Genomic DNA, 15,907 nt, shown 5'->3' with positions numbered 1-15,907 from the left:
GTGGCAGACATTTCGACCTGATAGATATAACTGGCCCTGCACCTGATGGTAATAGTTATGTTCTTGGTTAATTATCAAGTCTTCTCCTTCATACCACAGAAGTATTTTTTATCCAGTTCCTTGAAGGAAAGGGCATCTCGATATTTGTACGGACATTTTATTTCCACCACTGCATCAGATCCAACTAATCCATCAGGACTGGCCCCTAAAAATCCTGATCTATCTAACCAAAAGCCAGTTGGTTCCACTTCAGCAACGACAGCTTCCCTGAATGCTTGCAGAGCTGTCTTTTCATGTTCTTTGCCCCACTGTACAGCCGCAACCCGATCCAAGTTGTAACCTTCCGCCAGACTCTTAAACAGCGACGGAGGGAATTTATTCCTTTTAATTGCTGACAGCACCATACCAAATCTGCTAGCTGTTAGACGATGCTTTCTGGCAATGTGCCAGTTTTCATTGACATGTTGCCCTTTTGTCAAATTTACAATTTGGGAAATTATTTCTTTGGTTATTTTACTTGTTTTGATTACAAAATCATCCTTGTCTTCGGCCGATATGTATTGGGGTGAATGCAAAATTTCTTCAATATCTGGGATTAACATGGACGCCTCTTGAGTGGCTTCAGGACGCAACAGCCAAGAAAATCCCACAATATTTGTTGCGCCTAATTGTTTCCGAAATTCTGTAATTTCTGCGTCAGTTGCCTTTCTCTGACCAGCTTTATAACTTTGCTTTGCTGGATAAATATCCTTTAATTTTACCACTCCATTACCACCTTTTACGCGTGGAGCACTCCACTGACATTCCACATCAGTGGTGCTCACATGGTAGTGAGCATGGTATAATAAAGCCGCCATATGGTGGCAAAGGACCTTTCCTCTTGGGCAAGTACATGACGCCTCCTTAACTCCTTCATCTAGATCAAAGGAAACCTAAAAAAAATGTAATTAAAAACTCATAACTGCATAACTCCCAACATACCTCAACGTTATAATTGTTTGCTTTCATGCTGGCTTTAACCTCCCCCTTTATCAACATTGGTTTCATGTTTAGCTTCACGCACTGACCACTCTCAACAAAAATGGCGTCATCTACGTCATCACTAATAGAGCGTATTGAATGCAAGTTGTCACAAATGTCAGCTTTATAGGTTAGGTTTTGTGACATCTTTTTGAAAGAATATACGTCAAATATCATGTCAAACGTCAATCGATAGTGCAAATAGTACAATTAACTACCACATGGTGGCGGGTGGCGGTCATCTTAAGTAAAGTCACTAGATATATATATAATATCTACCTACCTTAAGTAGTGTCCCTGTAGAGAGAGTTCCGCAATTGCTTTACTCACTACCTTGGACTTAAAATGGCGGCTCGGCATCAGCTGGAAGAAAGCTAGTTTTGCTTCAAGATTCGTAAAGTATATAGGTTGCCTGGTAAGTATGGGCCAATCAGAGCGAGGCGGAAACTGGCGGGAATTGACGTCACTCAGCAGCCTCATTTAAACAACGTTATGCATAACGTGACTCGCTAACTGTTCAGCAACAATCAAATTTTGTTGTCAAATCAAAAATAATTATATTAAATGAAAAAAAAGTGTACTATCGTCAAATAAAATTATAGCTCACAGACACTGTGAACATTGTTAATCACAAATTTCTTGGAGTGAACTAATAGGTGACCGAAAAAAATTTGTTAGTACCTTAGTATTATTTACTTATTCAGTTAATTGACATGTTTTACTGTTATAAAGACAACAATCTAGTTCTACTGCAAGTCATCTCAGTTTTGGGTATATCCTGTATTCGTTTAAAAATGTCATGTATCAACTTGTCGTGTCTACTACAACATGTTTTTTAAGCAACTTGTGATCTTTTTAAATCAACACATGAAATTATATTAGAATAAATTATTGGTATCGTTAGTGTTGTTACAGGTAATAGTGCAAATCTTACTTGAATGCCGGTCGTTTATTTGGGTAAATGGTGGGTTTAAAATAATAACAATAAAACTACGATAAACGAAAAGACGTTTTAATTTACAATTTTCTTCATTTTTTTTACTGTTTTTGTAGATGCACCTGCTAACGCATGCTTCCGTTTCCGCAGTTTAGCTTCCTCTTTTCGAAAATTTAAAAATTTGATCCTAATAAAGATCCTTTGACGAGCAAAAGCTTTAACCAACTTGTCTGGAATCATCAAATTATAAACTTTTTTTTTAATATACATAGCTGTGTTGTTGGTAATGTTTTTGCCTTTCACGATATCGTTTTTGTGGAAACGTTGGAAATATTTTTCCATCGCCTCCACTTGATGCATCCAAATTTCTGAGGGTTGTATTAGTCCTCCAAATGACAGGCTCTCTATCCAAGATGGCATCATATATGAATGCAAATTCATCGCCTCCTGTGTTTCGTGCGTGTATCGACCAAGAGATGAGTACTCCTTTAAAAATTTTTTTGCTAAATACCCTGCTACATACAAAAGACCACCTTTTTCCGCAACAGATGTCGAAGAAATAGATCCAGTGGAACTGTTTGTAGAGCTGGCATCATCCTCGACATTCACTGGTTGAGGTTCAGTAATTTGTATGTTCTCAATATTAGCACGTTTCAAGGCTGCAGCCAAAACAAAACTATCGTCTTCACATTCCACAGGGATTTCTACATTTGCAGATTTTTGGACTAGGCCTGGATTCTTACCCAGAAGAATCATGCGAATCCGGTACAACGCATTCAAAGGCGAAGGGTGGTCATGAAGGCCTCCTCTGGTTCTAAGCTAAAAACAAATATTTTGTAAATGTGATTAAAAAATTATGCAAAGTCTATACCTGAGAAAAGAAATTTTCTAGACAGTCTTGATTTAAGCGATGGGTTAAGATGTAACTTATGTTCATGGTTTCCTTGAGGTGCTGGAACAACCCTTGCAATGAATTAATACTCATTACAATTCCCCTCTGGAAGGTTTACAGGCTTTTTTTCCCACAGCAAGTCATGCCACTAATAGTTGCCTTCATGTCTTCTAATGTAGCATTTTGTTGAATCATATTCAATCCAAAAGGTCTTTTTGTAGGAACGACAGCTGACGGAGTATAACTGTTCATGATATCGAACCAGTTATTTACCAGTTCAATAAATTCTCCAACATCTCTGGCCAATATTTTATTCGAACCAGGTAAATACCGTTTCAGCGCCGTCGCTGTTGTGTTTGAAAACACCTCGGCTGCCAACCTTACATTTTGTCGCTGTGTTTTCTCACAGGTGACGTGTGTTGACTTAAGTTTGTGACAAGAACTTATCTCGCTACTTGTAGCATCAACAAGTGCTCTCACTGGCTCCACATTAATTAAAGTTCCATCTTTTAAAATAAAGCCTGTATCTAGGAACCAATTTCTCACTAACTTCAATAGGTGGGGAACATCAGCAAAGAAATAAACAGGTTTTTGAGTGCTTGGATGTAAGATACTGGAATTTTCAATGCTTAGATTGAATTCTTTCCAAAGTCCCTGATTACCTCCTCCACAGTCAGATGTGCAAGCAACAACATTATAATCAATATCATGTAAACATGTTAAAATGTTATTAATTAAAGTTTTAGTGACTTTTGTGTCAAAAGCTATAAACACCGGCTGTTTCCATGCATCAAACACACCTCTAGCCATCATGACCTGCATGTACGAATGAGGCCCCACTACTTCATCTTCTTTCTGATCATATTCAAACAGACTCGCAATTTTGACTTCATCAAATGATAAAACAGTGGTCCTCTGTAATAACGTTTTGCTTTTACCCATAGTCTCCATGATTCTTAAAACGTCCGTAAGCACCCCATTGCGCAGATTTATATTTGCAGCCCACTGCTGTAATGTAGACAAACCTGGTAATGGATAGTGTAAGATGGTTCTTAAATATATATATGCTCTTTTGCTGAAATATCTGAGGGTGAAAGCTCGAGATAATTCTTCTTGGGTCCATCTCGCTTTTTTCTTAATCTTTAGAGCTATCTCAATTTGATTAGGACTTAATAAATCCTTGAAACTTTCTTTCACTTTATCTTCAAAATTGGAGTGAGCTTCTTTTAGCTGCTTCTCAAACTCTGCAATTTGACTCCGCATTTTTTCTTCATTACTTTGGTAATCCAAAATTTGTTTTTTCAAATTTTCATTCTCTGATTTCAATTCTATTATTTTTATTCTTAATTGTTCTGTTGCATTGGCTGAAGTTTCAACTACATTCATACTAGTTGAAGTTGTAAATACGTCTGTACTGGTGGAAGGTAGATCACATAAATGTGTAGCAGATTCAACTGATGAAGCTGTTTGTGGAGTTGTTATTAAAGTTTCTACAAAAAGTTTCCTCTGCTTTATTTCCGCTCTCTTTGTCCGTTCTGTAATTGCAGTGGTTGAGCTACATGACTCGTTCAGTAAGTGTAGAGAAGGAACAGCTAAAAATTGTATATTTTAGAGAATGTTACAAAGCATAAACCACGTTACATACCGTTTTTTTTCAATTTTTTTGGCCTAATTTTTAATAATCTAGCTTGCAACAAATCTTCATAATCATCGGGTGTAAAATGATCGCTGCAAACTCTTTTATTTTGTGGGTCAAATTTGTCTTTCCGATGGCACTTCCTAACCCATTCCTTCCTAATCTGGGGATCTTTAGGGAAGTTAAAAAACATCTGACTTTGTCCACTTTCTTTCGCCTTCTTGGAATTGTTCTTGCAAATAGCAACGCTACAAATACTTCCTCCAGGCATCTAATAAATTAAAAGAATATAGCTAACACATCACTTGTTTACAATTAATACCTATTACCATAAAATACTACTATAAACACCGGTAGAACAACAAATTTTCAACAAAATCACTCAGTTTCACTACAGTAAACAAGCTGTCTGCAAGCTGTGGGCACGCTGGATGACGTAGCAATATGGCGACACCTCCCACCACTCGTTAGTTACCAGGCAACCTGTATACTTTACGAATCTTGGTTTTGCTTGTTGTTTTTCGGGCAAAAACAGGGCGCGAATGTGTGTATAGTGCGTGTATATATAATATGTATATAATATTATTTACTGGGAAAACATGGAAATAAGTTTATAGATAAAAAAAATTCTTACCAATAGTGCCAGTATTAAGGGTATTGCGATGCGTATTTTGGCAAACAAAATGCAATAAGACATTTCAGTATTTCTGCGTTTCATTGACCTTTCGTTCGTATACCTAAATTATTGTTATATCATTAAGATCCAAATTAAAACAGTATTATAACCTGGATGGTGTGAATAAAATTGGGAAATAATACTTTGTTTCGATTCAAAAGTTGTCCTTCGTTTTACATTTATTCTAAAAATTTATTATTATTCATACCTCTCATCAACTTGGTCCGTTTAAAGTTGGCGCGTAGTGTTGGAGTTACAATGGCGGAGGTTTGCGGAACTCTCTCTACAGGGACACTAATCTTAAGTTCCCACAACCTACTACGATACCAGTTTTTAAGCGCCCGTTTTATGAAAATTTATTAATGGAGTTGAGACACCTTACTTATACCACAGCATATCATTCAGTAAAGACAGCTCGTCAAATATTGGAACAACGTGTCCTTACCCAACCGTTTTGATTAGGCGGGATTTTTGAAACGAAGTGGAATATTGGTTGCCTAAATTACAAATACAGCTCGTCCGTAGAACAATGTAAAAGGAACTGATATAAACATCGAATGAACTGAAACCAATTTTTGGAGTGTGGTATGAAGACTACGAAAAAAATACCACTTTGAACAATAAAAAGGAATTGTGCTTATATTTATTTTATTCATTAATAAAAGTCTATCACTTTACCAAGTTAATTTCAACATAAACATATCAACTACCTATTTTGTCAATGCCTTCAATTTTCGCCAAGTGTGAACCGTTTGAAGAGTCAGAAAGTGAACGCTGTTGTTTTCATCTTCCCTGGGAAAAGTAATTTGATGTTTTTGGTTGAATTTTTGTTGTTAGTTAAATTAGTGAAGTAATTCTGAGAACTTTTTCATAGTAACATGGACTATAGTGGTAGACCACCTCGTGATTCCAGGCACAATAAAAAAACCTGCTTCAGAGGCTTCTTTAAATTTCCCTCGGAATCTGTAAGATAAGAAATATAAAGAAGTATATTATTCTATAATCAATACAAAAATTATTTGGTATGCAATTTTTACAGCACAGTGAAAATTCCAATAGTTGTAATGATTTAGGATCTATTTTACTAGCAACTGAATCTAAAGAAAGTAACCAGTGTCAAATTATTAACAGAGTTTTAAGTTGAACAACTTTTGCACATAAATCTGTGGAAGTAAATATGACAGACTACAGACATCTGGACATGGAGGAACAAAATTCTTTAAGTTATGTCTGTGGATACTTACTGAAGAAATGCTTGATGAAATATACCTGTGAAACATGTAGTTATTTTGCCGTTGCACGTAATGTCATCATATATGATAAACTTCTCTGTCACTTCAACGTCTTTGATGATGATCCACCATTTTGGCAATCCTAAAGCTGGCCATTCACACTCCAACGTCCCATTGGATGCAACTGTTGTACAATTCTGTTAAAAAGCAGCAGTACACACACACGTTACGACCTTGCAGTTAAAAATTTGCGATCGTGATGACATGTCCGACAAAATGACGAAAATGTACTTTTATAGCTGCTCTCACGATTTGAATAACATACACTGTCGAGTCATGTCCACACATCATCAAATTTCCATCCAATACAACACGATTGTACTGCTGCAGACAGACTTGTTCACCGACCGTTCACATCCAACCGATTTGCATACACAGACGTTCAAAAACACTTCAATTTGGTCATATCAAACACAATTGTTCTGCGGCGTTGAAACGTGAGTGGCGCGTTTAAGATGCTACATGAAACATTCACCTTTTATGTTGCAGCCCTAGAAAAACGATTTGTTTCACTATTTTCTACCAACTCAATTTTACCTTCATGTGGCCGATATATAAAAGCTGCCCTCGTAACTGTGTCCATACCAGCATACCGCACCCCTGTGCCCTGTGTACAGTTTCCACAATATTATTTATTTTATTTATTTGTTCGAACGCGCATTTTCTATTCAGTAAAAATAATAAATCACCGTTACAATATTAAATACCAAACATCTAAAATGTCAAATTTGACGCACAATGTTGACATGGTGGTAAATTTTATTTAGTAACAAGGTTTGCCACTACAGTTTCTAGCCAAAATTCAAGGTCATGTCCTTACCCAACGGTCGATTATTGTTGTTCTAGTCCGTTACGTGTATTTCTTATGGGCCTTTCAAAAGCTGTCCTTACTGAATGATATGCTGTGATGGAATTCTGTCAGACTTATGTCAAGCGTCATATCACAGAATATCATAGTATACTGTCACAGTAGATCAGTAACGAAACTTCAGCAATATTTGCGGAACGGGTGTGACCTTGGGAGCCCGTTCCCGGGAAACACGAAGATTCAAATATTTCGTATCATTCGTATGTGATTCATATAATACTAATAATAATTGTACACAAAAATAAAAATGGGTGGCATGTACTAGTGACATTGGCCATTTTTTTCTTTCTTATAAATTATTAATATATTCAAGCAAAACATTTTTATTCAATTTTGACGTTTTAAACTGCGTTTATTAAATCCTTAACAAGTCTGACAAATAAGTTGTTATCCACAAGTGAATTGCAAAATTTTATTTCACTCTTAATATTTTTAAATCACTCACAAAAAAATAAAAAACAACTTCAGGAACATAAACATTTTGCGTATTATTTTTAATAGTTTTCACAGAATACAATTTGTTTACAATTTTCACTAAAAGGTTGCTGCAACTAAATCAGTATTGTTTGACATACAAAGTGTGTTTCGGAAACTATTTACTACAGATTATTTCGATACAAGTGCAAGAACCAACTGTGAAACACTATTTTATTTGAAATAAAAAATTTGCCAAGGTGTTCTTTTAAACAAACTTCCACAACACATCTCCCCTGTATTCCAGCCTCTTCAACAATCATTAAGTAATGTGAGTTACCGGAAACTCACCTTGAAAGAACACAACTGTTTATGGTATGTTTGTGGATACTCATTAATACGAAAATTCTTACACCACCACTTCTGCGAAGTTTGTTGTGAACTTTGCACATTCTTACGAAGTGGTACATCCTGTTTTAATTGTGTGACATTTCAAAGTCTTCAATGAAGATGTGATTTTTAGCAATTTAATGATACCACCTAGACATTTTGCAGTTTATACTCCGATGGGTAATACATTTTGTGAGTTTTTCCCAATTTATGCACCGTAGTCGTTAACTGGTTTGCGGCTAAAAAACGAACCATACAAAAATACCATTCCACCACCCCTGCAAAGACTTTCCTCTTGATTACCTCGTTTCAGTTTTTATTAGTTAGAATTTTTTACACACTAAAATTTAAAAATAAATCTTGGACCGCTCAAACACGCACACATCGAAAATTAAACTATTTCGTTTAACCTGCAGTTTGTTGACTTCTTTAGCCTGGAATTTTCTAGTATTTTTTACATGTATCGTAAGTATCTATTACTTTGTTAAAATAAATTTTACGTTTGTTTTTAACCCTATAACCCAACATCCCGTATGATTCCGTAATTAATATGACATTTCTTGTTGACAAAACCAGACAAAACGTTCACCGAAAACCTTAAAATGAAAAAGAAACTATGTTCTTCAAGGTCGGAGCACCTTTAGTGACGCTAGTGACCTCTTTATGTCGTTCCGTAAGCTCCCCATGTATTTCTTATGGAATCAGCTGAGACTTTCATAGCCCTGATACTGTGGTCATATCATTGTTGTCAAATGTCAAAGATACGTCAAACGTACCATTACTAGCGTAAACAATCTACATATAGTATATAAAAATCAATTGCTGTTCGTTAGTCTCGCTAAAACTCGAGAACGGCTGAACGGATTTATCTTATCTTGGTTTTGAAATGTCCGTGGAGGTCTAGGGTAGGTTTAAAAGGTGAGAAAAATTCGAATAATTGCCGGTAAAACCCTAAAAACAGCACTTTTCTTCTTAACAACCAAGTGACAATCTTTTATTTCTAAAAAGACAGAAGACATCAAATGTTTCACAGTTCAGAACATGTTGTATTGGAAAATAGAATTTCTGTTTTTAGTATTTTTGTTTCTCACCGTTTAAACCTTCTCTGAATTTCCATAAATATTTCAAGACCAAACTCTCAGCTAAAAGATAAAAAAAATTCTAAAAATTTTGCATGGGAATCGCCACTTCGAATTAATTTGAATAGTTGGCGTTCCTGATGGACCTGTCGTCTAACTGACGTGTCATACAAAACTAATTCTTCCGTGCGATTGTGAAAAGTATATTGCATTTCAAGTCGTTCTTTGTTTTTTCGTAAAAAAAAACGTCGTTTATTTTAAGAAAAGTCTTGGTTAAAGTGAATTTAGTTACACATTGCGAAAGTGTCTTATTAATTTTGATCTGCCATTCTATTTACCTATAGTCACTTTGTTGGTTTCGACAAAACCTCAAACTTTACCGTTATTCGAGGATTTAATTTGAAGTTTTCAATATTTTAAAATTCTCAAGACAAAATTTACAGATTTGATTGACTGTGAAAATAATTCTGTGTCGTTTTATGAAGTTCATTACAATGCCGAGAAGACGACAAGTTGACATAGGTCCACGAAGTCAATCCGCAATGAATTATTTCATGGGTAATTCGGATATGGAAGTTGATCAGCGCTGTGCTCATAATCAACATAATCAAACATTGAAGCGAGACATTGGGTGGTATGAATAAAAGTGAATAGATACTCATATTCGAAGTACGAAGTACCTACTTCATTATTACTCTTATATACCTGAGCATCTACTCTATGTACTGAGTACCTACTTGAAAACATTGCATCTCCCCGGACACAAATTGAACATCTATCTATGCGTTTTGTGAGCATTTAATCTAAAAATGAGCATCGGCGTGGCAAATGACTGAGCTGTCTGTAAAGCAGCTTAGAAAACGAGTAGGATCGTTGTAAGAGTGAATTTTGATTAAACATCAATGATCTAATAACTAATGGATGGAATGTTGAGGCGCGTAATCCCGCTCGCATGCGGTGACAACTAGAGAGAGAAATAAACATATCTACAGTCAGTGTTGTTAGACAAGGCCAACACGTATCGGTAGGCAAGAACGAGCTTCGGTGCCGTTGAGTTAAATAGGAGATCATGTAAAAATGGTTTTAAAATTCTTTGTTGTCGTTTTTTTTTTTATTTTGTAGGACACTGTATATACATACAATACAAAATGAATATAAACACACAATTTATTGAACAAAATTAATTTTGTGTATACCTGTCTGATTTTATTAGGAACTTGATTATTTCTGCTGTTTTCATAATTCAGTCTAATAATAAAAAAATACGTAAAATTACATAGACCAACTCGACTACATGATTGTTAAGTGGATCTTGATCCAAAATGTGGTCATTTAAGACATTAAACATATTTCTGAAATTTAGTAATCTAATGGTTTTAATTGTAACAATATTAATAACATTCGCTGAAATATTATATTTCATAGTTCTGAAAGTGGTTTCAGCTATCTTACAAACTTTGATGACATCAACTGATGGCTTTGTAAGTCCACCTCTCTTTTTTTTAATTTAGCAGTGCCGAAAGAGTCTCATTGGGTCTCATTGTTAGTCAGTTTTCTAGGCCTTGTTTCATTTTTTTTGTTTTGAAAAATTGAAAATGAATGGTACTGCATCCTTTTTTAAAATTCTCAGTTGTTGTGTGGGATTAACAGAATTTGTTAACTGCTGAAAATTCTCATTTTTAAAATGTTTGCTACACACTCTTGACGCAGACGTCCGAACAAATTTATCTCGTTTAAGTGCAACAATCCATTGCTTTCTTAGCAACAGATTTGTCGGAAAACTGAAATTAAATTAAATAAAGATTGTATGAAAAAATTATTCAGCAGATATCTCACCGATGAAATGAAATATTACAGCCTTTGTGATGCCGCTCCTCGCATCCAAATGCACAACAAGATATAACCATCGTGAATATGATTGTTATTATTGCGATTGTAAGAAAACAAGCACTTTAGAACTGCACAGAAATGCCACACACACCAGGAAGTGAGTAATTAAAAGTAAATTTTAACTGGAAGTTGCTCTGTTTTGCCTACCGATTCGGACCTCTCAAATGGTCACCGTACCCTCTCTCTCTAACATCTCTCCAGTCTGAGATCTCTATGTTAAACATGGATACTTTCATGGACGTGGAACGTCGTCAAAAGGTGCATTCAGTTTGAAAAACACAATAGGAGCGGGAATATCGAAAATTTTTCAGGTAATTGACTTTTATTTATGCATTGCGTTTTTTGTAACACTGGCCATAGAGATTCCCATCTCAAGGTGTCTACCCCATACTAACTTATATTTTGGTGACTCGAGTTTTGCCTTGATGGACACTGTCACTGTTTTCCTTTTTTGTTATATGGAGATGCTACTTGAGCATCATTTGTTAGGACTGAAGTATTAGCATTATATAGAAAAACTAGAAATATTTTGATTTGATATTCGAGTATATACTTCGTATTTCGAGTATGAGCATCTAGGCATATACTGAGTTTTATTTATATCAACCATTGTCAAAAAATTGATCGACCGTTGTTTCGACAGAACTTCCTTCGCACCAAAAGTATAATGAAACATATTCAGCATTTTCAAGTTGAGTCTTTTCTTCACACAATTTTGTGATGACCTAATCAACATTTACGATCAACACGTATACCACCTTGGATTGGTGCAGTGTAATACTAAAAATAACTGTATTGTATTCCCAAAATTATCTGCGAAAATCAAGTAAGCCGTTCCATCAATTTTTTGGGGGGAGTAAATAACTATTCTTAACAATTTACTATGCTTACAAAAATTTTAAAACGTCTGCAAGATCTCAAAGTACTTATTCATTTCTGCAACTTGAGTTATTCTCTAAAATAAATTGACTGATCCATACATTTTTTTTAGTCACTGTAAAAGCAAATCTAAAAAATATGAATATAATGATAAATTACGAAAATATACTGATGATATTTTGCACATTTTAGATAGGATTTATTCGGCAAAATCTTGAGATGACTTCATCAAGTTTTTGGGCTTGATAAACAGATATATTTTGATTAAAAACCTACCATGTCAAACAGTAACTTCAAAACGTCTGCAATATTTCAAAATTCAGTTTTGCAATTCTTGATTCAATCAATAAAATAAATTGACTCAGTGATTAATTTTTTTGAGACACCTCCTATAAGCAAAACTAAAAAATATGAATGGAATGATAAATCACTAGTATAGTCTCATCTTATTTTGGACATTTTAGATAGGATTCATTTGGCAAAATTTTGGGCTGACGCCATCAATTTTTTGGAGGGAATAAGTAAATATATTTTGAATAAAAATGTATTATGCTTATCATATGTTTAAAACATCTGCAAGATTTCAACGCATTCGGTTTTGCAGATTCAAAATTAAATTGTAGGTGAAACGAAGTTCACAGGGTCAGCTAGTATAATTATAAAAGTTCGTGATTTGATTATGTATGCAAATAACTTTTCTAAATAAGCAAGTGTTTCAAGTGTAGTAATGTGACAATTACCTTTAATAAAAATATGAAATTATTGTTCATCGAAATTGTTCCATTGATTCAGATGAAAACTTCAGAAACGAGCGGTATGTGTGTATCTATAGGAGACAAAACGCATAATAAGTAATAACTTGCATTTTACTTTGTCCTCTAAAGTGAAACGATCATCTAAAAAGTGGTTCCGCAACAGTTTTAACAAATGTGGCACATCCGCAGAAACAAATATTAATTTACTTTCATCACAGGGATGCGTGAAAGTGTTTTTAGATGTGTCAATTCCCAGGTCCTTCCATAGCCGCTGATTTGTGGAGCCCATATGACTGACCATAGCGACAACAATATAATTACTATTATGAAGTTGCAATTGCCTCTTCAAGTATGTTTTTTGTTACTGCTTGGTCAAGGTCATAATATACTGGTTGCTTCCAATTGGAGCATAATCCCCGAGCAGTCATCACCTGAACCGTGCGATTGGGACCAAATACCATTTCGTATTTTTTCTCTAAACAAATTTGACTTTTGATGAACATTTCATCAAAACTTATGACTGTTAGCCGTTCAATAACTGAAAGATCCTTTGCTTTTTGCTGCATTAACTTTGCAACATTTTTTAGGTGTCCTGGTCTAACGTCAAATGTAGCAGCCCAACGTCGCAGTGTGCTCAGGGATGGAAGAGGGAAATGACAATGGTATTTTAGGTATCGATAGGCTTTTGCACTAACACTTCTTAAAGAAATAGCTGAAGAAATATCTTCTGGTGACCATTTTACGTTACTCCCAGACATTAAACTCCTTATCTGGCCTTGAGTAAACAACACATTTACGGCTTCCACAATTTTCAAATTATCGTTTAATTGTTTTTGCAAAATGTTTTTTTCCTCAGTTACTTCTTTTAATTCTCTCTGAAGCTTTTTGACTTCATTGTCTCTCTTTGTAATGTCTTGCTTCCACTCAGATCTTTTCTCCTCCAACTGTAATCTGTATGGACACTCGGAGGCATAATGTTTTAGTGGGAAAACGCCCTTTTCTATAGCTTCCCTACTTTCAGCTTTTTTAATGTGGAATAAATTCTTTGCGATAAATTTCTTTTTTAGCGATGTGACACTCATTGTAGATCCACTTTTGTCTGGTGTGAAAGGACCTGCTGTAGATGAACGTCGAGCTATCGGCGACTGTTGAGCACAGGGTGATCGTCGCGTAATAGGTGAACGTTGTGCTGAAGACGAATTTTGAGAAGCTACAGAAACAGTTTTTGTCGGTACTGCTGACATCATGATGCGTTTTCTCGTGGGAGGACTATAATCCAAAAGTTTTTGTTGAAGGGATTTATAGTCGAATTTGTCCGAAAAATGTTGGGAACAAATACGAGCTGAAATCAATTGTTTTGATGTCTTGTATGTAACGTAATAACTGACAGGTTCTAATGACTGCTAGATTTACCATTTTTTGTGTTGAGAACGCGCGTACTGTTACAAAATTGCACCCATTTTTCACACAACTCGGGGTCTTTGGGAAATCTATAAAAATGTACATTTTTTGTTTTTCGTTGGTTATTTTTACAACCAGACACTGCACAAGTTGCCATCACAAATTAAATTATTGGTGTATCGTAAGGCTAATAAAAACTAACTAGTCAGCAATTTACGTTTCTTTATTTTGCCTACAAAACTCAAAACATTCTTAAGTGGTGGTTGGGTAGTTGCGTTGGTAAGCACTTGAAATGAATACTATTTTCTTCGAGCGAAATTCAAATGTGGTGCCTACTTTTGCAGCCTGGTGACGTCACACAAAATGCGTATAGTCATAGGCCATGGTCATACCTAATGTGTTTGTATCATGGTACTCGGTATTTCGGCAATCGGTTCTTGCTTCCTTAGTATTTGAATCCAGAATGCATACTCGAAATCACGAAATGATCAGTACCCTGTTAAAAATGCCCAATCAAATCCAATATAACCCAATCTAAGTTAGATTGGACCAGATTGTGTTTGATTGGGTTAATTGGGATTCAATTTGAACTTATATTGGATTTGATTGGGCAAACACAATTAAGGGCTTTGATTGGATTTGATTGGATTTGATTGTGAAAATTGGAAATAATTGTGTATTACCAATAAAAACATCTAAAAAGCAAAATGTGATGTAATAAATACAATTTTGGTTTGGAGTGTGCTAGAACGTGCAAATGGAACATTATATTTTATTTTATCACTAACATTGATGTCCCTAATATAAATAATTTTGTTGCTTTCGTTTAGATTCCCAAAATGGCTTTGAGTTATCATTTACAATAAAATGCCGTAAAAGATAATTATTTATTATGGAAATAAAACGCTTATTGAAACAATTATAACGAAAAATACAATTATTTGAAAAAAGCACCCCCTTCACGAATAGAATAAGTTGTTAACATTTTATTACCCGAGAACAAGGCTCGAAAGAATTCTGAATCGATCACAAGAATATACATCTATATGCATTTTCATAAAAATTGCATAAATATGTTCTGCGTATTAGCAGCCCCCATAGGGGGGTCGACGGGGAACGTAACCACCCACTTCGATGAGAAGTCGTAAAGAAACACATTACGCAACCATTTTGCATCCTACGGCAACGATACGGACCGCACGTGCCTCAATATTACGTTTAAACGACGTTCACAGTGTCGCCCAATCTCGCCCAATCTGCGAATAATTCGCACGCCAATCGCACAAAGCAGGTAAAAAATGACCTCCACAATGGCCACGTGGTACGCGAGCAAACATATTATCACTATTATAGCGAACAATAAAACTTTTTTAAAAAACAACCCTTTTACGCGGGTTTAAGTGTTAATATTATCCGAGAGAAGTATATTTTTGGGAAAAAATTCTGTGTTCGACACGATAACGTTTACAGCGATAAGCATACCAAAAAAAAATTGCATAATATTTTCTACAAATTACCAACACCAATAAGGGGGTCAACGGAGAACGTAACCACCCACTTCGATGAGAAGTCGTAAAGAAACACATTACGGAACCATTTTGCATCCTACGGCAACGATACGGACCGTAGGTGCCTCAATTTCACGTTTAAACGACGGTCACAGTGTCGCCCAATCTGGCCCAATCAATCCAATCCCAAATTGGGGGCGCCCAATCAAATCCAATCTGCGAATAATTCGCACGCCAATCGCACAAAGAAGGTAAAAAATGACCACCACA

At 35.4% G+C, this 15,907-nt stretch overlaps 1 protein-coding gene and 3 long non-coding RNA genes across 5 annotated transcripts in view; 2 read left to right on the top strand and 2 right to left on the bottom strand.

Annotated features, from left to right (window-relative positions):
* The window catches only part of LOC135137696 (uncharacterized), a 234,463-nt gene that overhangs the window by 200,033 nt on the left and 18,523 nt on the right, over nt 1–15,907 (top strand). The window lies entirely within an intron of this gene.
* Nucleotides 9–1,142, bottom strand: LOC135137777 (uncharacterized). The gene is made up of 2 exons (XM_064067514.1): nt 982–1,142; nt 9–932 (listed from the first exon to the last, which is right to left on the bottom strand). Exons 1-2 carry the CDS (start codon nt 1,045–1,047, stop codon nt 75–77), a joined length of 924 nt encoding a protein of 307 aa, XP_063923584.1. The 5' UTR covers nt 1,048–1,142; the 3' UTR covers nt 9–74.
* LOC135137697 (uncharacterized) lies at nt 5,793–7,311 on the bottom strand. Of its 2 annotated transcripts, none has more exons than XR_010281912.1 (3): nt 6,991–7,311; nt 6,406–6,944; nt 5,793–6,124 (listed from the first exon to the last, which is right to left on the bottom strand). It is a non-coding gene; the product is annotated as an uncharacterized LOC135137697 (long non-coding RNA). The 2 variants fall into 2 exon arrangements; XR_010281911.1 differs by having other exon boundaries at nt 6,431–6,944; nt 6,991–7,309.
* On the top strand, nt 13,068–14,337 carry LOC135137399 (uncharacterized). The gene is made up of 2 exons (XR_010281802.1): nt 13,068–13,399; nt 13,816–14,337. It is a non-coding gene; the product is annotated as an uncharacterized LOC135137399 (long non-coding RNA).

Source organism: Zophobas morio, unplaced genomic scaffold (genome assembly GCF_036711695.1).
Source record: "Zophobas morio isolate AGI-343-1 ecotype UQ-CSIRO unplaced genomic scaffold, CSIRO_AGI_Zmor_V1 ptg000029l, whole genome shotgun sequence".
NCBI lineage: Eukaryota > Metazoa > Arthropoda > Insecta > Coleoptera > Tenebrionidae > Zophobas > Zophobas morio.
The sequence above is the reverse complement of the archived record's forward strand: the minus strand, read 5'-3'. Positions and strand labels throughout refer to the sequence as shown.